This window comes from Nanorana parkeri, unplaced genomic scaffold, assembly GCF_000935625.1.
Source record: "Nanorana parkeri isolate BGI_ZX_2015 unplaced genomic scaffold, ASM93562v1 scaffold147, whole genome shotgun sequence".
Taxonomy (NCBI): Eukaryota; Metazoa; Chordata; class Amphibia; order Anura; family Dicroglossidae; genus Nanorana; species Nanorana parkeri.
In genome coordinates this window covers 1,437,292-1,462,081 of record NW_017306415.1, presented here as the reverse complement: position 1 = coordinate 1,462,081, position 24,790 = coordinate 1,437,292, and the positions used below count along the sequence as shown (strand labels likewise).

Genomic DNA, 24,790 nt, shown 5'->3' with positions numbered 1-24,790 from the left:
GGGGGGGGGGGGCGGAGCCGCTGTGACAGAACTAAGGACGAGCAGTGAGGGGAGAGAGAGGCGCCGGCTGTCAGATCTTGGCCGAGCGTCTCTCTCTCTCTCTCCTCACCGCTCTTCATTAGTTCTGTTCTGTGACAGCGGCTCCGTCCTCCGCCCTCCCCCGCCGACGGTTCCTTCACTTCTTCTCGGAACCCCGCTGGGGAGAGCGGTGGGAGGAGAGGACATGGCGATCTACCAGTGATCGCTACGCGATCGACTGGTAGATCGCGATCGACCTTGTGGGCACCCCTGCTCTAACTGTTCCCCAATTGGCAAAAAACTAAAACAAAAGGTTTAACTGGAGTTCCTGTTTAATTTACTGTAGGTGTGTTTATTTCATGAAAAATATGGGAAAACCTTAAAGCCCAAGTCTAAGCATTTATTTATTTTAATGAAAGAGAGCCCCAGGCTGTGTTTAAAATAAAAAAGCATCTCTGGGTGCACAGGTCACTTCCTCCCTGGCACTGTTCACCACAGTAATCCACCACAAAATGTCGGTCTTATGAGTTTAATGACTCCCAGCACCATTCAACCCGGAAGAGGTTGAGAACATCCTGTCAGTGCAGAGAACTTTGGCCCCACCCCCGAGGAGTATTCACAGTGCCCTGCAGTTACAGTGTAATGATGCAGGAAGCAGAGTGCCCCTCTCTGCATTATTGGGGACTGCCCACTGCCAGGAGAAGCTTTTAAGGGGACCCTGCGCATCACATAAGCAGCCTGAAGACTTCAGAAATAGGTAGGTACAAAATGACATCTGAATTGGGCTTTCTACATACATGCATATCTCAAGTATGTGACAAGTGTTTGCCACTTTCCTTGGCTTGCTACTCTTGCCACAGCACAAGCTTTCCTATTAGGCCCCATTCACACGGGGCGTTCTGGGATTCACGTAGCAACAACCTATGGATTCTTGCGGCAGGAATCCCAGGTGTCCCCATGCAGTTGCAGTAGCTGTACCCATTCATGTAAATGACAGAGGACACATCTGTCAGCGGCAGTCCACATGTAATCATGCATGGGACCATTACATGGGGTTTGGGATAGATGATTGTCCCTGGAAGCAGGAAAAATGTGTCCAGTGATAATCATCTATCCCAAACTGCATTTAATAGTACCATGTACAATAACATGTGGACTGCCGCTGACAGATGTGGCCGATGTCACCCTGTCATTTACTTCAATGGGTACAGCGGCCGCATCTGAATGAGGACACCTGGGATTCCTGGCACAGAAATCTGTAGGTTCTTGCTGTATGTGTGATAGAGGTCTTCTAGTGAATGGAAGTTGCAGCACTGTCACTTTCTAACATGTAACATCTGGACTTGATAAAGGTGTTCAATGTAATTTCCTGACTCCTTCTCCTCCTGCTGACCTGGGGCACATTGGATTAAATATTTCAGTGTACAAACACCCACTGATTTCATCACTTAATGCCTAACTTTAGACAAAGGTTTTAAAGCAAATCTCCAGCGTTCTTAATAAATTGTAGTGTAAATAGAAGTTATGTGTTAAGAGGTGTGTTGCACTTTGAGTATGTGTGTCAGATTGTTTGTGTCCAGAGACACAAGTCCAAACCTGCATGGATGTACGCACTAGGAGCAGAATTTACCAGCGTGCAGCCGCAGCCTGTGATTGAAATGTACAGATGAGCTGCACTCTGGAGAAATGACTGTTTTTCTTACAGTACACGGACCTCTGAGCCCATGTGAATGAGCCCTAAATATTACAGTAACCACAAACATACTTGAGGTGGCAGACTGTGAGGAGAGGGGCTGCGTGATGGACAGGCTGTGAGGAGAGATGGCTGTGTGACTGACAAGCTGTGAGGAGAGGAGGCTGTGTGACGGACAGGCTGTGAGTAGAGGAGGCTGTGTGACAGACAGGATGTGAGGAGAGGGGCTGTATGATGGACAGGCTGTGAGGAGAGATGGCTGTGTGACAGACAGGCTGTAAGGAGAGGAGGCTGTGTGACGGACAGGCTGTGAGGAGAGGAGGCTGTGTGACGGACAGGCTGTGAGGAGAGGGGCTGTATGATCGACAGGCTGTGAGGAGAGATGGCTGTGTGACTGACAAGCTGTGAGGAAAGGAGGCTGTGTTTGACGGACAGGCTGTAAGGAGAGGAGGCTGTGTGACTGACCAGCTGTGAGGAGAGGAGGCTGTGTGACTGACAAGCTGTGAGGAGAGGAGGCTGTGTGGCTGACAAGCTGTGAGGAGAGGAGCTGTGTGATGGACAGGCTGTGAGGAGACGAGGCTGTGTGACAGGCAGGCTGTGGGTAGAGAAGGCTGTGTGACTGACAAGCTGTGAGGAGAGGAGGCTGTGTGGCTGACAAGCTGTGAGGAGAGGAGCTGTGTGATGGACAGGCTGTGAGGAGACGAGGCTGTGTGACCGACAGGCTGTGGGTAGAGAAGGCTGTGTGACAGACGGGCTGTGAGGAGAGGAGGCTGTGAGGAGAGGAAGCTGTGTGACGGACAGGCTGTGAGGAGAGAAGACTGTGTGACTGACAAGCTGTGAGGAGAGGAGGCTGTGTGACGGACAGGCTGTGAGGAGAGGGGACTGTGTGACTGACAAGCTGTGAGGAGAGGAGGCTGTGTGGCTGACAAGCTGTGAGGACAGGCATCAGGCTGGCAGCCATGAGCTTGGCCCCGAATGTGAATGTGATGAGGCAGGCGGCTCTGATCTATATGGACAGGAGCGGGGGGCTGGAGAAACTGATAGACGACTGCAGAAGATATGATGGTACATGACACTGTAGTAATGGAAGTCTATCACAGCCATTTATGACAGATTACACTTAGAATATTGTGTAAGGCACTTTCAGTTGTGGATTTCATTGCTCTGTACACACTGATTCGGTGATATTGTTGGTGAAGTAAATCTTAAACCTTCATTATTCCTTCATTTTGCATAGAGTGTGGAAGGGAAATAAACCCATCTAGGTTCCAATGCATTTATTGCCCTTCACTTCCTGTTCTGTACAGAAGAGGAAACCTCTCCAATGTGAGGGAAATTCTCCATTAATTGTCTTCAGATCAAATGTCCCCATTTAAAGATTCTTCTCTACTGCTGTCCTGGTGACAACACAAGCTTTGTTTCTCACTTTCAGTCCCAGTGACAACATTCACCAAAACAAATGCAGAGTCTCCCTAACGGGGACATTGACAGTAACATAAACCTAACAGACAATCTAACCCCTCACCACTCCATGCATGAGGGCCCGTACACACTTGCAAATAGGGCCGATGGCTTGAGTCTCACAAATCCGCGGATGGCCGCACGGTCACGGAGTTGCACATCACTGGCAGTGCCATTCTTTTCTAATGGCACCCCAGTTGCACGGTTTTTGCGTGTCGCAAAAAGAGGTACATCCACACAGCAATTGCTGTGTGGATACAACGCCATTGAAATCAATAGGGCCGCAGGGCAAATGCTGTGTGCAGTCCTGGGACGCGCGTCCTGGGATTGCTGATATGTGAACCAAGCCTTATGCGATCGGCTCCATTTGGTAGTGTGCACAGGGGCTAAGGCCCCATTCACACCTAGGCATATTGTAATATGCGCATCTGTCGCGCGACCGTCACGCGTTTTTTTTACCGCGATTCGCGGTAAAAAAGTTGCGCGACCGTCGCACGATTCCAAAGGCTACTTGGCTGTATCCCAATGGAAAACGCCCTACAAAACGGCCCAAAGTAGTCCCGGGACCTTTTCAGGCGTGGGCCGTTTTGTAGGGCGTTAGGGACGGGCGGAAATATGCCTAGGTGGGAACGAGGGCATTGACTACAATGCAGTTTATATTTTTGACCGTTTTGTAGAGCGTTCGTCGAGCGTAGAACGCCCTACAAAACGGTCAGGTGTGAACGAGGCCTAAGTAACAAAAAAACTGAAAAAAGTTATGCTGTTTAAATACGGCACAAACAATTAAAAAAAAGCCGGTACATCATCCTAGGTAAAGTGCTAACAGTGCAGGAAACCCTTCTATGAATTGGATTTGATGGTATTTGAATGGTATTTATAAAACAAAACTGACAACAGGAGGGGAAAATTAGGAATATAAAGAAATCACAGAGGACAGTAACAAATCTAGAAGAAGCTGACAACAGGACATTTTGTGCCGGTGATCTTTTTCCTGTTCCTTGTTTTCCTGTTTCTTCTTCTGGAATGCTGATCACTTATACTGTAGCGGTTTCTGTGAGCTAAATAGCCAATTGCATGTTCTCCTCCAACTACAGGCATTTCCTCTCTTTCAGTTTGTCCTGGTTCTAGAAATATTCTCCTGTGCGGGATTCTTGTTGGTTTGGACGTTTAGATAAATGAGCGTTTCTGTCACCATGTCCTTTACAAAAAATGCTGACTAATGGAGGGCGGGGTGGTGTGGAGCCCTGTGGTGTCCTATGGAGTGCTCTCTACTTAACGCCTCGTTCACACAGACAGTAGAGATGGGAAGTTCGGATCTTTCAAATGAATCGGTTCATTTGGATCAGTTCATTCAAAAGAACTGATTCATGAATCGAATCTTCGGTTCACTGGTTGAGTCGGCTGACAAACCAGTGAACCGAAGCTCAGGAGCTGTCTGAACCTTCATAGAAGATTCGAATCAGAGGACTCTGATTCAGAGAAGGGTGTCAGGCAGCTCCTGGGGTACATTGATCCTAACGCTGTCAATAAATTTAAGTGAAACAATGTTAAGTGAAAAATAATAAAATAAATAAAAACTAAAACCAAAAATTGTTTATTTAAAAAAAATTATGTTTTTATTTTTTTGTAAATGTGTAAATATATATATATATATCTCCTTGAGAAGCCAATTTGATCCTAAAGGGTTAAACCATCAATCTGAATGAGGATCTCCTCAAATCTAAACTCTCTCTCTGTCCCTTATCACTTCTGCAACCTGCTAATTAAATGCAAACGGATCAGCTCACTCAGCTGAATCGACTCCACCAGTTCAGTGAATAGAATCGATTCAAAAGAACGATTCGTTCATGAACTGGACATCTCTAACAGACAGCCAGGGGTTGGTAAAAACAGGCGATAAATATGTATTTTTACCGCTCCCTGGCCGCCCGCCGACAAGTTAGTACTGTCTGTACACATTGCCTCACCCGTGATGCCGCAACAATTAGACGCCATATCGCTTTCAGCTGGTGGGGTCATCTGCCAAACGTGACCATTGATGTGAATGGGACTGCACCGCAACTGCATGTCAAACACTTGCCACTTGCATAGTAGTTCCATGTAAAATCCCCCATGGAATTTTACTGCATTTAGATGCCAGCTCACTGATACCATTACATACAGTGGCGTCCCCATAGTGAGGCAGCCTGAGGAGATAGCCTCAGATGGCGTGTCCTTGGGGGAAGGCAGGTGTGTGGGGGGAGGGGGTAGCACAGACAACTAACAGCACCACTTCCCCTCAGCCGCCCACCGCTTCCCACCCAGCTGACAATACGGCCGCCTGCCACCTCCTGCCCGGCTGACAGTTCGCCAAAACTATTGCTGCCCCCATCTCTTGGCTGCCTCAGCTAATAAGGTAGGGATGGTCCTGATTAAATACACTTAAGAGACCTTTTTTGTCTTTACTTTTGGGTCACTGGAGTGCATTTACTAATGTATTCTTGTGACCCAAAGTCAGCTAGAGCGGGCTACCGTCTAGTACAGGAAGGAGGTCTGATTGACAGCAGGCTCTGCCTCTCTAGAGCCAGAGCCAGCTGTGCCTGCCCCCTTCCCTGTCTGTCCCTCCAATGAGCACTGAAGGTATAGAGAGGTGGGGGTAATCCCTGCAAGGGACTGACATTCCCTGCTTTCTGCAGGAAGGAAGAAGGCTGTGAGCTGAGTGATCAGTGGTTACATGCTCTCGGTATAGAGCCAGTGTGTGATAGCTGCAGTGTCTCAGTGTTGGGAAGACTATACTTATTTTATTTTTTATATTTTACTCTCCCGATATAGTAAAATAGTAAACTCCCTGTTATCCGGCATCTATGGGGATTGGTGGATTCCAATAAATGTAGTTTCTGGTTGCTTGAGAATTACTATTAAAAATAGGGCTACTAATGCCATACCACATACTATACCATATCATAACATAAACTCTGTATGGACTTCATATTAATATTGAAATGCAGTTATCAGAAGCAAATTAGGACAAATAGACACACGATCGTTTCCCGGATAATACTTGCCGCAGAACAGTGAGTACACAGGGGATTTTTTTTCTGGTTAGATGAGAGTTCTGGTTAGTTGAATACCGGATAACCGAGGGTTTACTGTACTTATAATTTAAGAATTCCTAAAACACCTCCAGACATGCGTTTTGCCCAAAAATATATATTTTAGAAAAGTAGTTGTTTATTGGTTTAATTTATATATTTCATTTTGGGCAACCTGAAAAAAGTTTCTGTCCTCACCAGTATGATTTACAGGGCTTGAAAAATCAGCTCGTCCTCTAGTCTGTGACGAGAGGACCGCGGAGCCCAACGAGTAGCTTCCCGGCCGGCCGTCGTAATTACACGACCGGCCGGGAGCTTTACATGCAAGCAATTGGGCGTCTCTAGAGACGCCCGATCACTTGTGAAGGAGCAGCTGTCACTGCCGCTGCCGGCCCCGAGATCCGATGTGCCTGACCGGTCACAGCTGCTCTGTGACAGGAGATCAAAGGGGGATCGGTACATGATCTCCCTTTGATCTACTCTCAGTCCCAGAATGCAGGAAGTGATGTATATTGTCATATAAATTGGCTATCACAACTTCTTAGCCCCCTATGTGATAGCAATAAAGTTGTGTAAAAAAAAAGTAATACAAAAATTAAAGAAGCATAAAAAATGTAAAAGAAAAAAAAAATGTTTAATTCCCCCGCCTCCTACATACACACGCAGATATGCATCGGGTGCGCCTACGTGTGTTTTTTTGCGATTTTGCGGGTGCGTGCAATTTTAAGGCTTGACATGCTTGGGGTCTATTTACCCGTCTTTTATATTTAACAACAAATATGGGTAAGAATAGATGCTTTATAACATAACGTAGGGAAACTTTTTTTTTTACATTTACGGTACTTTTTTCATTATATAGTAAAAAATAAACCCCCCAGTGGTGATTAAATACCCCCAAAAGAAAGCTATTTGTCCCCAAAAAATTTTATCATAAATTGCAAGGCTATAATCCAGTCATGCTGACTGGTGACATTTTTGACTGACTGGTGAGACACCTTAACATTTTTCAAGCCCTGATGATGTAAAAGAATGGGGGCAAAAGAGACAAGCGTAGAGAGATGTCCCTTGTAATACAATCGCCCTGATGATGTATAAGAATGGGGGCAAAAGAGACAAGCGTAGAGAGATGTCCCTTGTAATACAATCGCCCTGATGATGTATAAGAATGGGGGCAAAAGAGACAAGCGTAGAGAGATGTCCCTTGTAATACAATCATGGAGAATGACTTCTTACTGCTAATTGCTGACACTCTCTTGCTCCTCTCTGCTGGATCATGAGGACATCTCAGTAGTGCAAAGATCAGAAACAATTGGAGTGAAGGATGTCAGGGATGCAGAGTGTCATGAAATAATATTACTGTTTAATAAGGAGATTGGCTGGATAGATCAGGGTCGCAAGTCACTGAAGATTGCCCCAGTGTATAGTAATCAGACTTCAGGTTTTCATTCAGTAACGTAATGAAGCCAAAACTTTCTTTTTAGTTTTGGATAGAGTGGAAGGGATAGAGGGATTAGAACACCTGTCAGGTTCTTATTACTGTCTGTGTCCCCGTTAGGGTGATTCACCCTTTTAGTCCTGGTGACCATTATCCCTGAAAGTGAAAGATAATCCCACATTTTGGATTATCACCAGAAGAGGAATAGATGAGAAATCTTCCAATGGGAACAATGGTTGTGGTGAGCCAGCTGGCCACCAGGGATTTCCCTCATCTTGGAAAGATTTTCTCTCAATTCCAGCTGTTGTTATGTTACAGGAAGTGAAGGGAAATCTCCCCGACGGGAAACTGAGAGCAAAAAAAAAGCTCACCAGGGTAATACTCCTCTGTTACTCTATCCGAAACTAAAAGAAAAGTGTTGGCTTCACTTTTTCTTTAAGAAAAGAACCCCATGAAATGTTTATTATAACAAACTGGAATGTTTCTTCTAAACAGCACAATGTATATTGAAAGGAATCATGACAAACGGCCTGTGAAGCAGGTTTGACCAGTCGCGTTATATATGAGTTAGTAAAGAATTTAGTTTTTATTCATTTTAAATATTATTTAAATGTAACCTTTAGGAATGGAAAGTACGCTGGTTTTCCATGGGAGGGCTCAGATTCTAAAATCTTATCAATCACATGTTCAATATAACAATATACTATTACGTTATAATGTTGTTTAGTGACAGCCTATATAAATGACTCAGGAGACCATTCAAGTTACACCTCAGGAGCTTAGTACACAGGGTGTCTGATGTATGTACATTTCAGGATTTCCTAAGCTGGCTCTAAGGAAGGCCCCTAATACAGTCCTAATACAAATCTCCGCAGCCTATAGAGAGGCTCCCGGCATTGCATTGAGGGATGAACTTTCATTACTCAGTTCCAACATTTCATTCCCCTGCAACACAATCACTCCAAGGCCACCATAACAATAACGCACTGTACACCAACTTTTACCTACGCCTGTGTTTCCTGAGCTTCATGTGGTGTTGTTATGGTGGTGTCATTGTGTTTTGTAGTTATTTATTATTCGGAAGGACTCATTGGCTAGTTCAAATGCTATTAAGCCGCCATATTCTGGATGGTAACATGAACAGTTGCTGCCATCTAGTGGGACAAAGTAATACTACAATGTTCTCGTCTTTTGGAAAGCCATTTCAGCATTTATATTCAGGATTAAATAACAAAATGTGCTGTAAGAATAGAGAAGCTGCCATTTTTGACTATTCATTGTGTAAATACAAGCTACTTGGTTGTCCTGAGGATTCAGTGGCTTTATTATTTCTGGGTCCCCAGCCAAAAACAAATGTGCAGATCAAGAGTTCAGACTCTATTCTGACTTCATTTGCTGCCTTCTTGTTTCAGGCCAGTGTCTCAGAAAGCATTAAAGCTGAATGCTCTGGTATGACTGCCAGATAACTGTCTTTTTTAGATGGTCAGCAATGGCAATCTTTGTATATTTCTAAACACCGGTTTTCTTTAGGTTACTTTTATATTATGTGCATTGTGGTAGTGTGCTGCAGGGTGGATGCATTGTCTGCTACTGTAAAAGTGTGTTGGGTTTCATTGTATTGCTGTAATGTACAGAACAAAACTGAGGACAAGTGCTAGAAGGATCCTTCTTGTTACAGGTTAAAAGGATTATCAGCATGCATTGTTGGCTTAAGACACAGAACAGCAGTGATTATCTCCTTTCAGGCTGACCATGTCTGATTGAAACCTGCATCCTTTATGGAAGTCATGGCTCAATCACTTGGGTGTCAAAAGTAACAAATTGGTAGAAATTTTTTTTTTTTTGTAGTTTACTTTCTGAAGGGTCGCTTATAGACATATGCCTTCAAAGAACAAACAGCAACCAATCACCCATCTTTTTTAGAGCAGTTTAAAATACTTAGATCAATGAAAGTCATTGCTTAAAAAGCTGCTTTCAGTAACTGCATACAGCGTCTCTTATAACCAAGCTACCAAAGTATTGTGCATTTTATACCCTTTTTTGTGATCAATTACTCTAAATATGTTTTATTATTAAATTACATTTGTGTGTATCCCAATAGAATCTACACACAGTTATGCAGTGTACCGGTTTGTAATCTCCATTAACCCTGTGGACATCACAGAACTCAACGCCACCCTTGGAAACTATATCCTGCATGAGCCACTGAGAGCTTCGCAGATCTTCCAGTCGGTATGGCTTGAATGTTTATTTGATATTATTTTATCATGTGATATTGTTTATACTCTGCTATACTCTGAAATGAATATATATATTTACTTATTTATTTGTCATAGGTATGTGATGCCACAATAAGAATCCTTTCCTTGATTGAACAATACCAGACCGAAGCACAGGTATGGAACCCACTGTGAAAATCCAAAGGGCGGTGATAATTCAGAAAATGTTCAGCATGGATTCATTGGAAACGGCTAAATCAATGTAGCTGCTGTATAACAAAGTTCAGCAGAGCAACTCCATATTGTGGGAGCTACTGAGCACACACTAAACATTTATTTAATGTGTGCGACCTATAGATGCCTACTGACTGTTTCTGCTGGATGTATGTTAGGCACAGCAGCTAGCTGTGATTGAGTAAAAATTACTTTACTCAGTTTTCATCAGTTTAATTTGTCCTTTTGAAAGTGGCGCTGCCAGCTAACTAAAAGTGCCATTAAATACTGTCCCTGTAAAGAAGAAAGTGAATACATTAGTTTCTTCAGAAACGGACACTCCTGGCAGAGTTTCTGACCCCCCTCTGTGCTGAGTGGTTCTTTCTACTGACATTGTAGGTACAAGACACAGCAGTGATGAAGGAACTGGAGTGAGGAACCACTAAGCTTAGTGGAGGACCAGGAGATCAACACTCTCAGAAGTAGGGCTACCCATAGGAGTCTACTGGAAGTCCTCCCGTACTTGGCCTGGCATATCATTGCTTAATGGTATACATAACTGGGGTTGTGGCAGAGGTGTGTCCATTTCCTAAATACATTGTGCCAGGAGAAGTCCCTCTTTCTCACCTCAGAAAGTTGGAAGTCATGATCTCCTGCCCAGTTTCAGTTCCAGCAGAGTGGCTGAAGCAGCAGCATGGAAGAGAAGTAGCCTCGGGGGGGCGGACACTGAGGTAAGTAAAACCACTCAAAACAGAACACTGCACAGATACAAAGCATACAAAGGCGCACTAAGGATCTTCTAATCTAAAAAAAAAGATGGTTCCTAATGTAGACATTTGTTTATATTTTGGGTGCTTTTCATTAGACTGCAGGCTACCTTTTTCTTGCATTTGCTTCCTAAATAGATTTGTGCCGTGCTCTTGAACTCTGATCTTTGGCTACCACTAGCAGTGCCTGTTTCCCAGTTTGCCTCAGAGGATGACAGGTGGAATACTTGGGGTGCTTCTAATGGAAACACCTTAACCGCAATTTATGGGAAACATTGGACTGTGCCATTAGGAGTAGCAGATCAGTGCCTGCATATTGCTCTCATACTGGAAATTGCAATTTGTCTGAAAAGGCTTTTTGTGAAAGTAATGGAGACTTTGCATGGATTGATTACTATGGGAGAGGTTTCATTTATGGCATTATACTTCTGACATCTGTGTTTCCTTTCTGCACATTGATTTGCATCATTTATATGTGCTTTTGCATAGGCATGCTGTGTGATGCTTATTTCCATGTAGAGTTGTTCCAGTGTATCTTTTGTTTTGGTCATATTAAGAAATCTTGTAGATTGCTATGACATAGTTTTGTTCTGCATTTTTCAGATAAATGTAGTCCTGAAATTAACGCATTTGCCTGAACTGCCTGGCTATCGCTTAAGCCTAAGCAACTTCCCCCTGGACTACAAGACCCAAAGACTTTATATGATGGAAGGAGCAGTAACTGCAATGTCTACAGTGACAAAGTACACTCAAGGAGCACAATTTCTCTGTTCAGAAGCAAAGTGCCCCTTTTCTCAAGGTACAAATGCACATATTAGTATCTTTGCTTAAAGAGCAACATTTAAAATACATGATTCCTTTAAAAAAAAATATGCTTGGGGATGCCCTAAACCTGCATGTAAAGTGGCACATGTGTATAATGTACTGACAAAAGTGACATTTTAGGGGGACCATAAAAATAAAAAAAAGTGGGGTCTCCCCCAAAATCCATGCCAGGCCATTATCCAGGCACGCAGACCAGCTGGCCAAGAAAGAGAGAGGCAGTGAGCAAAGGCTGTCCCCACTCTCCTGAACCATACCGCATGCCCTTAACATGGGGGGGAGTACCTTGCCAGGGGGCCAAGACCCTCAGCCTCATATCCCTGGCCCAGTGAATGTCGAGGGGGACTTACATGAATCTGGAAGCCTCTTATAAAATAAGGGGGCCACCAGATATCTGCCCCTACACGTGAAAAGCAAATAAATACACCAACAGTGTGACTTTATGTAAAAAAAATGTCCCATGGTATAAATCTATCATCAAAAACACAATGGCCCGCATGCAATGATCCTCCTCCTGCTGCACTCTCACCGCAACCGGCATCTTGTATATAAACAAGGCGGCCTGTAATGCTGGTTAACATCAATGGCCAAATATGATCATGACTAAATTTAGTCCATGACATACTGTATGTGAAACAAGTCTGTGGTCAGGGCCAGGAAGGTGTCATTTGGTGGTGGTGGTAGTAATATCGCCATAAATTGAATAAAAGACTCACGGAGAATAAACAAGACAAGTTTCTGAGTACTTGGGAACCTTGGATCCTTCACCATCACCCTGATATGGATCTAACTAGCGTCCGGGGTATCTAAGTGCACTGAATGGTATGGGCAGGCTAGGATCGATGGGAGTGTGGTGAGCTGACCCTCACAGTATAAGAACCAATTGGTGGCTAAATGTAGTGGTAACCCTTTTATTCAATTTATCAATCACAAGGATGTTGATACTGTCCTACTCTTGTTTCCTTCTCCTCTACTCTCTCTTTCTCTTTACTGCTCTGCAGTTAACCCTCTTCTGACCCTCAATATGACTTTATCCCTGGTTCACCTTTGGATAATGATACCCAATTCATCTATCCAGTATAATGGACCAACGCTCCTGGGTTTATGGATTTGGATAGCAATTGTACTCCTTGTGAGCTGCTTCTATATACCGACTGCTGTATGATTGTTATTCCCTTTCATGATACTGTATTCTTGGAGATGTCAGAACCGTTCTCTAATGTTAACATTTTGACAAAACTTTAATAAAAATATTGCAACAGAATAAAAGACTCACATAAAAATACGGGACAAACTGCATTCCATATTGAATCAATATTGGATGTGATATTTTACTAATCCAAGACAGTCCCTTATCATACGGGATGAGTGGCAATCCATGCAGTATCCCAGTGAACTAATTAAGGTATATTGACTAAGTTTTTACCGTTAGAACTGTGCTATTGACATGGTGAGATCCAGTGAGATCTAACAGAATAGAAAAGGAATCCTCACTGTAAGAACTACAAGGCTTTGTAATATTTACCAGGAAAAACACATGCAACTATAAATAATGTGTTGTATTGATCCAGGAAATGAATCCAAAGAGCAGTGATGACATCAAGATGAAATTTACTCGCACTGTATGGTTAAAATGGCAAACGGGTTTCACTTTGATGTTTTACATTCTGCTGTGTATTAGGTCTAAACTAAATTAAATCTGCATTTTGTCCAGGCAGTGAAGATTGCAGGCAACAGATTCAGTGAAATGCCAGCCCAATGTTATGCTTATACTAACTTTCCCTGTGCTCCACTCTGGTCCAATTGCCCACCACAGCAGAGGAATTCATCCTTGTGTAAGCACCAAGTTGGTCTGGTTGGAGCTTATGCAGCGCTAAGGACTCTCTCCAAACCCCCACCTGACAGCACTTGGATGTTCCAATTGGCTGCTCAGGCACCAAGGAAGGAGGAAAGTAGAAGGTCACATGTTCCCCCATACCCTGAAATATGGGAATATGCTGCTTTTCCTTCCAAAGTTTTACTTTAAGATGTAAAAAAAATGACCTTTATACACATTATTAATTACATTGCTATGAATGTCAATTAGATTTTCAGTATATCCGAGTACACATCCCTGGGGCTACAGAGTCAGCCACTGTAGGACAAGACTTTATATGCGATTTATGTTCGTCACCGCTAAAGGAAGACATGAAGTACAGAGTTCTTGGTGGTATGCATTATGCTTTAGGCACTAGACAATAACTTTAATATTTGTCTATAGCCAATGAAAAAAATCAAGTTAACCTATACATCGTGTACTCAGATAAACAGGTGGTTGAGTTAACAGATGCAAAGTCGTTGCGTATTCTCCAGGGACATTGTGTAACCCATCAGAATTGTCGCTTCCAGTCATATGCTGTATACGTCAGAGGTAAAGTCTTTTGTATTTATTGACCCTTTTATGTGTGCACTAAGTATAGAAATCGCCATTACACTTACATTACATCAGGTTACTCGCATGTGGGCAGGGCCGGATTTACTCTCTCTGCTGCCCCAAGGCCAGGTTACTCAATGCGCCCCCCGATAGAGAATGGCAGACCTGCAGGCTGCATGCAAGTGATCGCCGAGATCACTTGTACCAAACAAGCGGCGGCTTCCCTGCTGTACATTTAGCCCTGCTTGCCCAAAGCAGGGCTAATTGTAGAAAACGAACCCCAACCCCCCCGACACCCGGAACTGCATGTCCTGGGGATTGGGAGATAGGAATTCTATACCCCTGCTGCCCCGAGGCCGGGCCTTGGTTGGCCTTGTGGGAAATCCGGCCCTGCATGTGGGTCTTCTTTTTCAGACTGTCAGTGGCTTAGCACCTGCAGTGATAGTAATCTGAGGGGAAAGCATCTAATCAAGGGAAGAGATAACTAGAGTGGCTAACAAGTTTTACTGTTTAGTGAAATTGCATTTTATGACATGGCTAGTTAGTTTCCAGAACACACACAGGATTTTGTGCTAGAGGAAAACATGGTATGGAACATCATTTAACATGTGTATTTTTTTTCCCTTGTAGATGAATTAATTAACAGGATGAAAATAGGGGGAAGGTACAGAGTAATAGGAATTCCGGTATGTGGGCCTAATGGTGCTCAACTGTCTTTTTGCATAGAAGCAAATAATATTCATCAGTACATAGCAGAAAGTAAGTGCAGCACCTACTCTGATTACATTGTTTCATATTTCAAAATACTTTACAGTCATGCTTTTTATATCTTATATGTCAAACTACTACATGTAAAATGACTTCATCACTGACTGAGCAGATGAATAAAGAATGCTTTATATAACTAACATCAAATCCCCACTGATGACTTTAAATATCTTGTGATTACACCTTTCTCTTGGTGCTGCTGCCTTTTTCTTCTCCTCCAACCTCTCTACTGCTATAGTGAGACCATAGTTAACCGGGTGCTCAGGTGTAGAAATGTCTTCCTTTTACTTCCCAAGTGATATCCAGACAGATTCACTCATGAGGTATCTATTTAATACTGAAATATCAGTTCTCTGTGGCCCTTTCCTTTCCTCCTTTGTTCCTGGGTGAAATAGTAGCCTACACCTTGTAGTGATGTTTTTATATACTGATTTACCCACTAGGTTCTCTGACCATAAGCGAGGCACTTCAAGACCTTCATGCAAAGACCTTCGGTTCCCCATGGATTTTCACAGGAATACTTGCAAATATTTTTGCTTCACAAATTGTTCCGGTGGGGACTTACAACACACTGAAACTCTGCATACTACTCAGCCTTGTGCAAACATGTAACGAAGATGAAGATATTGGAAATACCCTCGACCTCTTGGTTGTGACAAGTGATACACTGATTGTGGAGAGGTATATTCATTAAAGCGTGTCTAAATACAAAAACCTGATATATATGTAGCTTACCAATTCTTTGGATCTGGTGGCTTCACTATTTAATGTTTCAAGTTTTTTTCTTTATTTTCAATTCATTCTGGCAGTAACACAATTCCCGTCCTAGGATAATAATGCGCACTCACAATTATGTTTCTGACAACAGAAACAGGATAGGACTGCATGACTCCATGCCTTTCTTTGTCTTTATAACATAGAGAGGTGTTGTTCTGTAGTCCCCAGAGACAGGGAACAATGTAGCTGAGAATAGTCAATAAAGGCAGTTATCAGCTCACACGGTTTCTGGCAAGATCACCAATGTTTTTGCTCTTATAACAAAGTCCTAAAATGTGGAATATAACATGGGTGCAAAAATTGAAAAAAGGGCCTCAGTCATGAAGGGGTTAATGGTATTTGTAACATACCACAAGGTACCAAATAAGAGATATTCATTGTTAGGGTTTACATACCCTTTAAAATGTACATTTGCAAATGTTAATTCCGTGCAAGGTAAAACCCAACTCTACCTTTTTGACATGTCTTATATTTTAAAGGGAATGTATGTTGTTTTTTTTATTTATTATGGTCAGATCATAATACCTAATACCTAAAAGAAGGAAAACCCCAATCCACTCCAGAGCTTTAGACCCATCTTCCTTCTTACCTCTGACCTAATGATATGCAGAAAGATTTTTGCATATTGGATCCACTGGTATCCATGTTAGACCATCCAGTACATGAAAGAGTTAACGATTACTGAACTGTGTCCGCACACTAGCCAGAACTGCAATGCTGGATGTCACCGTGGTATCTGATATAATAAGAAGGTTCTAAACAAACATTTTTTGTAAAGTGTATTGCTTATCTAACCATTCAAAATAAGTCTGTATCTCTTTAATAAAAACCTGGTGGCTGAGACCCCCACTCCTGGGCCAACTACCGCCCCATTTCCTTAATAAACGTTGACGTCAAGATGCTTTCCAAAATTCTCACTTCCCGTCTTAACCAATTTCTGGGATCCCTGATCAAAAAAGACCAGGTCGGCTTCATGCCCTCTAGACAGGCCGGGGACGGGGTCCGGCGTGTCCTTCACTTGATGCACTTAGCCAAATTATGCTCCAGAGAGATGATGTTGCTGTCCTCTTTGGCCTCGACCTCACGATACCCAGGCATCGGACCTGCTAAACCCTCCCCCGTGTTGCCCCATTACATGTTAATTTGGGCCTTATCCACTGAACCTGTACAGCAATAGCTCCTTCTAACTCCCAAATTGCACTCTGGCACTTGCCACATTGCTCCTGTCCTACAGCCTGCAGGGCTCTGCACGATGCTGTAGCTGTTTGTTTTCCGTTTGAATGCCTTATTAAAGGACTTGCATGCCCCACTTCTGTTCTTTTTGTAATCTTTTATATGAAAAACTGAAAAAAAACAAATAAAATCTTTGTGAAAGAAAAACCTGGTGGCATGATACTGGTATACATAGTGGACATACTCCATGTGGATTGCTCTTTTTTTCATAAAGTGTTACCTTGTAAATAAGCATAGGATACCAACCCTATTGATTTTGCATTTCCTTTTCCTTTACAAGTTACTTCACTGTTATTTGTTTGCATTGTACATGTATCCCATTCACAAAAATGAGGACAAAGTGTTACAATAAAAAAAGACAAGATGACATTTGTTTTTCAGACTGATGAGTTACAGTGTTAGCCTTCTACCACGTGGAGTCCGGCATACACCATTCTCTGACGTCTTTGCTACTGTAAGAAAAGATGAACATGGAACAGGGACTGCTATTATCCATGCTGGCAGTGCTTTAATGGCCAAAGGAGGTGTCTGCTTTATTGGAGATATAAATTCACATAAAAAGGACAAGCTTGACCATTTAAAGTCAGGTATCCATACAATAATCACATATAAATCCTTGTGACCCTCCATAATGAGCTGCTAATGGTGTTTTTTCCCCATAGTTTTGGAGAGTAGAAACACGGCTGTGTTCATACCCGGGAAGAAATATGGAGTAGATGTGGATCACCAGATATTTATTTCTCTTCAGTGTCATTTCTGGGCTTATGCAGATTCCTCTGCTAGGAAGTGCAATTCAAGGGAAAACACCTTTATTGGACAAATGGTAAGTGATATGAAGTCTGCAGAACACATACATGCATGATATGTAATAGGTTAAAATACACTGTGCAGTTATGAAAAATATTGCTTAATGTAATTTTCATACCTGTAGGCCTTGTGTGGCTCCCCTGAAACCTGACAGAGAAACTCCCGTATTTCTAGCAGTCCTGCATCCTGGCGAGTTGCTAGGATGCAACATGTGTTGAACATTCATCCCTGGTATCACAGGAGGGAACCCTCTCCCATATTCAAAAGCCCCACATACACACTGTGCTCTCCCTCCCCCCGTAGCAGCATTTAGGAGAAAAGGTTCAGGATATCCAAAAACAATAAAAATGTATCAGGCCCTCTTTATAGCAACAAAGTTGATAATGGATCTTATGTCTAAGTGGCTGCCTCCTAGTTACAGATGAATTCCTTTGTAAACAACTAACTGGTAGCCCTCAATTCTTCAGTAGCAGCCTCCCAATAATAATGGATCTATTAAGTACCTCTGCTGGTGGCTCTAGTTACTGCAGTAGCAGCCTCCTAATAATAACTAGCACTCACGTCCCAGGCAAGCAATTATAGATATCTTTCAGAGCTGAGAGATGAGGTCTCCATGAAAAATCCGGCAATAGCTTCCCCTAAGCTCTCCTGGACATACTTCCGCACAGCAGACTCCTCTGAAGAGAGGCCAGCTCAGATTCCTTGGACCCGGGCTCTGGTTTCTTCCTTTAGGCCAAGGGCCTGAGAGGCCAAGGCTGGACCTCTTTTACACAGATCTCCTGTAAGGATACATGGAATCACTCCCCTGTGAGACAAAGACCCTAATAGAAGGTCAGCCCAAATATTTATCTAATTCCCCAGCCTACATCACAGAAAATAAACCTCTCAGTAATTAGCCAAGCCAGAAAAAATATTCATAACCCAATACATTGTTACTTATCACTGTCTGCTGGATAACACTCTCCAATAGCAGACAGAAGCAATCAATATCCTGGGCTTAGGAGAAATCCAATGAACACAGATAAGGTAAATAAACAAAGCTCAGGCTGGCTACAACTTAGCTGCAAACCCTAAAATTGAACGCCTAGGTGTGAACTGGTACTTAAAGGGCAACCTTGTGTATTCATTTGTAGAATCTTTATCCAGTGGATACATTTGTAAATCTGTTTTCTGGTTACTCTGAGTACCTAAAATGCATTCACTTAAACATGTTCATGACTTATTTAGGATTTAGGTATGATACCAGTCAGCCTCATGGATGCATTTGGAATGTTGGTTTACTGCAATGAGTCATCTCATAGCAACCCAACTGTGCCGCTTGTACATCACAGCCTGCTAAGAGCAGTAAGACCTGGATCACCACTCTGCCCTGCATCGGAGCAGTTCACAACACAAGACTTTGAAGAGGTAGCTATCACAGAATCAACATGTATTCTGTACATCTATCATTTTTAAACATTACTACTACTCTTATTTATAACAGATGTTTGATGTCACAACATAAAAGTAATGGTCTCTACGAAGAGAAATAAAACACACAAATGACTTTTTTCCTGTTGGAGGTTAAAAAAGTCTAAATTGACTACATATGATGATGACTGGGTCCTGCACATACAAGCCACTAGCCCCATTGAAGAGATTCCCCTTTACTTTGTCTCCTGTCCCCTAAACTTAAAAGTTATGTTGCAATTGAGTTTTGAAAGCGTTTGATCTATTAATTGCCATTGGATGAGATTTGAAACAGGAAGACGCAAAGGTAAATTCCAATTTTAGCTCTTTGATCTTGGATTGTCTTTTTTTTCTTGGGGAGCTTATGAGTATAAGGTATCTCCCCTTGGGGTCTCTTAGTTCTCATTTATAAGTAAACTGCAAAGAACGTCCACAAGTATTAAGAATTGAGGAGGTTGTGGCCAAGTAATATAAACATAGACTGCACTGGGCTATTCAATAAATACATAAAATGACTGTGGTCAAGTAATGCTGTGAAAAAATAGAGCTCAGGTATTTTTGGAGCAGAATGATGGGTGAGTCTGGTCAGAGCTCAGTGGATGCAATCCATGTCCAAACGTTCTATTGGGAGCTCAGTGGCCAACTCTATGACTTTAAAAGTCCACTATGGTCTCTAGAAGGCCCCACAGGTTGTAATTGGAGCGGCGTTCATGTGATCCTTTTTGTGATCTTGTAACTGTGAATGCAGGATAATGCTCTCATTTTTAAGGGTTTTCATGTCCTCTTCGTGCCCCTCTAAAATCCTAGTAATGTCATGTCATCAGGACTTACCAATGCTCCCAATTTCTCTAGTTAGCTGATCCAACAATTTCTTTGATCAGACATTTTGTCTATGGCATGGAAACAGAAACGTTCTCGTAGAAACGGTCAACGTACAGTATCTATGTTGATGTGAAGATTCTCCTCTGTTGGGTGCTGTGTTGTACATTATCATTTTGTCTATGGCCTTCTAAAGCATAGTCTTGAAATGGTTTAGGATATCAGAGGGGGTCCATGACAATTGCTGAACGTTCAAGGTGTTGCAGCTCAGGGGACTTGTCAGAGATATGGTGTGGATATGAGTGCTGTGAGGTGGAGGCTGCAGACACCATCTTGCCAGCTGTGAGGTATACGTGAGACAGAGTGCAAGCCAAGGGTTAAACACAGAAACAATCCTGCAGCTCTGCCAGGTGCAGCACACGGAAAGCTTGCCAACCTCAAACATGACAAAACAAAAAAGAGAGGAAGTTAGCACAGCATGGAGTCAGGGCCGGATTTACTCCCCCTTCCACAATACGCCCCCCCGCGCCGCCAAGCCCCCCTCCTCATCAATTGAGAATGGCAACCAGATGGCACGGCGAGGGGGGCCGTATTGTGGAACCTGGCCTTCGGGCGGGGCTAGTTTCAATTTTTTTTTACTGTTTCTTTATCGGACAACTTACACCGGCGCCCGCAACTTCCCCACAAGGTCACCGCTGCCGCCCCTCTGCGCTCTGCCGCCCCGAGGCCGGGCCTCGGTGGCCTTGTGGGAAATCCGGGCCTGCATGGAGTAAGATCTGGTGTGGTACACCGTGCAGGTACAATCTACTGCCTGGAATGTCAGTCATCCTGGCGGTCCCTAGCATTGCCCCCGGCCTTTGCTTATACTTTCCATACTCAGCTGTGTACACTGTACCTTTATCTCCTGGGTACATGAGAATACATAAATTGTTCCTATAAAAGGTTGTTTTTATTGTGCAAGATCATTGCACTCTCTTTTTTTCTGTCACATCTATAGGATGGTTCTTACAGGAGACATTTTGTTTTTTAATGTCTAAATATGGTACCAGTGACATCATTACTACTTTGTCTAAATCATTTTCTGTGTTTTACTTGTGTAGCTTATTTCTTATGCAAAGAGTTTAAAGGTGACCTTTAGCTCCAGAGCCGAAACATTACTCCAAGGTTACTATTTGGCAAGCAGAAGGATGAGAACAGACAGTAATGGATCTAAAATATCAGCATCCGCGCTGAGACATTTGTGAGTATGAGAACTTATATCATAAGCATCAGGCGGTACACTGAACATACATGTACACGTAGAACAAGGAGTGCTCATTGCAAAGAGGGAACATAACAGGGTCAATATCAATAATTCTTCATCAGGTTCTACTGCCTGTCTACCTCATACATTTACAATACATCTTTTCTAGGTCTTCAATATCAGAAGCACACACAAAGTTAAGTTTGAGAAAGGAAGTGACAGAAGAAGATGCTTTGGTTGCCATTTTAATTTTCGAAGTTTCTCTTACCCTAAAACATGGTAAATATATTTTTTTTTCCTGCAAGCTATATATATATATATTTATAGTATTATTCCTATATGTTGTCCACTGTTACGTTACTGCTTAATATCAAACTTTAAAAAAAAAAATGTCATATATTGCAGTTTTCCAGATGTGGTGGCTGCATTTTTCAGACTTTTATTTTTATTTTCACCTAGTAATTCTCCATACAACACTCTTTCCGACCTTTCATGGCTACAATCATTTCTCCTCTATATCTATGGAGGCAGCCATGGTGGTCACACACGCTGGACTTCAAACGTGTTGGTTAATTATGTCTGCATTACATTGGAGTGGATTTATGGGACTAAAAATGTACAAAAGATAAAACAGTTTTTGCTACCTTTTCAGCTCCAAGGAAGTGCTTGCTGAAAAATGAAAACTAATGCAGCCATCACATGCAAGGACTGATAAACTACAATATACTGTATTACATTTTTGTCTCTGGGTTTAGATAACTCTTTCATCTACTGAAAGACACTTATAGGTCTGTGGAGGAGTCAGAGACTCAATGGGATGCATTCATAAAAGATCAGCCCAGCGTATTCCGTGCGCAAGGCACAAGCATTTCCTATACTTAACAGCACCATGTGGGGGGCACAAGTGCCTTGCGACAGTTTAAGAATGAACACCTTTGTGTGTCAGGCAGTATGAAGCCTTCTCTTGATTTCTTGGCAGTGTCTGTACATAAGGTTGAAGAGCTTTTATGAAATGTAAATGTTTGAAGTGTTCCCTGTTGTCTTACTATATATTGACCATATTGTCTTACGTTCAAAGACCCATTGTCACCATGGGAATGATCCATTTGAAATTGGGCTCTGTCATGCAACTTTATCATTAACATATTTAACATTTTATACAGACATTGGACCACGGAATGTTGTCTAAGCTTAGATTGAAGCTCACACATGTTCCAATCTGATTGTACAATCTCCTTTCCAACAAGTGTGTAGTATAAGGGCCCACCTGACTGTAAACAGATTAAGTCCTCATATCACATAGTTTGGGTAGATCTAAAGTTGATTGTACAGAGATTGTATAAGTAGATTGTAGTTTGTGTGGTGACCCTTACACCTATGCATTGTTTTTCCCCTGAAGCATTTCAAATTCAAGGTTTGTCATATCAGCTCTCAGAGACCACTAACAAGTCATGATTTCCAGACCTCTTCATCAAATCACAGGTGGAATTATTAGGGTCCTTGTTTGATGGCCCCTCTACACCATAGTGCACTGCTACATGCTTTTTCATGTGTTGAGGCACACTGCACGAAGGTAGCCTATCTATTCTGAATTTCTGTCATTGCCACCAGGACACGAGTTATAGGAAATCTAAAGCATTACAGTTGTCACTGGAACAGGAATAGAGGGGAAATATTTCAATGGGGGCACCTGTTTCAGTGACAGCTGACTAAGAGGGGATTTCCCTTCTCTTTGGCAAGAATTCCTCTCACTACCTGTAGTGTGTCAGGGATAGGGGACAGTAAGTGAAGAGACATTTTCATAATAGGACACAGACAGCAAAAGAAAAAGCATGAAAGTGGTTTCTCCCATTCCCTACTCTGTCCAAAGCTAAAAAAAAACACATACATATACACAGTTGTCTAAGGCTCTGTTCACACCTAGGCGTATCGAATAAGCACGTTTGTCGCGTGCGTTTTTACCGCGATTCGCAGTAAAAAACAACACGCGACAAATGCGCGTTTCCGAGGGCTACTTGGCTGTATCCCAATGGAAACACGCAACAAAAACGCTGCAAAGCTCATGTACCTTTTCAGGCGTAGGCCGCTTTGTAGCGCTTTCAGACGGGGGATTTTCATGTTTGAGCGTTTTGTAGAGCGTTGAACACGCTACAAAACGTACAGGTGTGAACCAGGCCTAAAGGCAAAACATTCTATTCCGTAATAAATCATCCTTCAGAATAGCTGCACTGATGCACCATTTGACAGATCTGTATCAGATCTGTACCCAACTCCCAAACACTTGATTTTCTGGCTTTCCCACCATGTATCCACTGCAGAGTGCAGACTAATCCAGAATCAATGTAGCATCTCTGGTTTCCAGGTAATAGAGCGGAAAACTTTCATTGGGTGGCTTTTCAAGCTCCCGTTTGAAATAAAGTACCCAGCGTGCAGATTTGGATTAATTTCATGATTTTTGTTTTAAGTGAAGCTACGAAACTGACTTAGACCTCTGTTTATCATGCAGGCAGCTCTGTGTTCTCTGTATCCCATAATCCTCTCTTTCCAGTTGAGCTAGTGGATGAGAGTAGTTTGTGTCAGAGAGATAAATACCTGAGAGAATGCCAACATCAGCTCCTACAGTTTATTATGACATATGGACCCGGAGCAGCCGTTTCTATCTCTGAAGAATAAGTTATAACTTTCACAAAGGAAATTGCCCCTAAAATGCAGGAAGTGTTTCCATTAATGTCATTTACTACTGATCTTTTCACCAATAAAACTCATACAATACTGTCCAGTTATGCGTTTCTGGGGGAAGTGAGGACAGGAGGACAAACAATCCTAGTTGCAACTCTTCCCTTCAAGTGGGTCTAGCATCAGCCTTTTTTGAAGGATATTGACATCATAAAGAGTACGTTTTCAGCATGGTCAGCAACTGGAATGCACTGTGTCACATCCCGGCTGACTGTTAAATATGGTCTAAACACATTTGTAAGGTTTTTTTAAGGCACTAAATCCAGCAGACGCCAAATGTCTCTTGCAGGATTTAAGACACCTCACCATCGAATACATCAAAAAAGACATACAACGGTAAAAGAGCCCACCTCCTCCCACAACAAACACCACCCCCTACTGCCCCATGAAGAGACAAAAACACATGGAGCAACATTGGCCCTGCATACATTTACATGCACTATACTGGAACCCAGCAATAAAGGACACGTGGTAGCTGAAGCCACCTAATGGCCACTGAAAAATGGTGACCATTGCAAGATATTAGTGCAACTGTTTTATCAATCCCAAATGTTCAGTACAACACACATTTAGTGCACGAGTTCTAAACCATAAAGGCAGACACTGAATACGTCACGCTTCAAAATCCCATCTGCCCGTAAAGTGTCTGTCACCTTTGGAGGCCCATGTGTGCTTGATTAGCTTCTTCCCCTAGCCTCTGTGGGCAGGAAATAACAGCTCAGAAGCGACAATCATTACTGCTTCCAGGTTCATTCGGCAGGGAGATCAGCAAATGGATGTCTCCTTACCCTCTTATTGCACCTGCCATGCCAAACCTTGACCCACAGGAGCGGTAGCAGAGCCTAG

At 42.7% G+C, this 24,790-nt stretch overlaps 1 protein-coding gene across 1 annotated transcript; it reads left to right on the top strand.

Annotated features, from left to right (window-relative positions):
• Positions 1–2,670: 2,670 nt before the first annotated feature.
• Positions 2,671–23,881, top strand: MCMDC2 (minichromosome maintenance domain containing 2). The gene is made up of 14 exons (XM_018554210.1): positions 2,671–2,776; positions 9,780–9,910; positions 10,015–10,074; positions 11,481–11,676; positions 13,786–13,908; positions 14,002–14,109; positions 14,743–14,871; positions 15,324–15,561; positions 17,272–17,477; positions 17,553–17,713; positions 18,925–19,104; positions 21,066–21,205; positions 21,378–21,487; positions 23,715–23,881. Exons 1-14 carry the CDS (start codon positions 2,671–2,673, stop codon positions 23,879–23,881), a joined length of 2,055 nt encoding a protein of 684 aa, XP_018409712.1.
• The last annotated feature ends 909 nt before the right edge of the window (positions 23,882–24,790 follow it).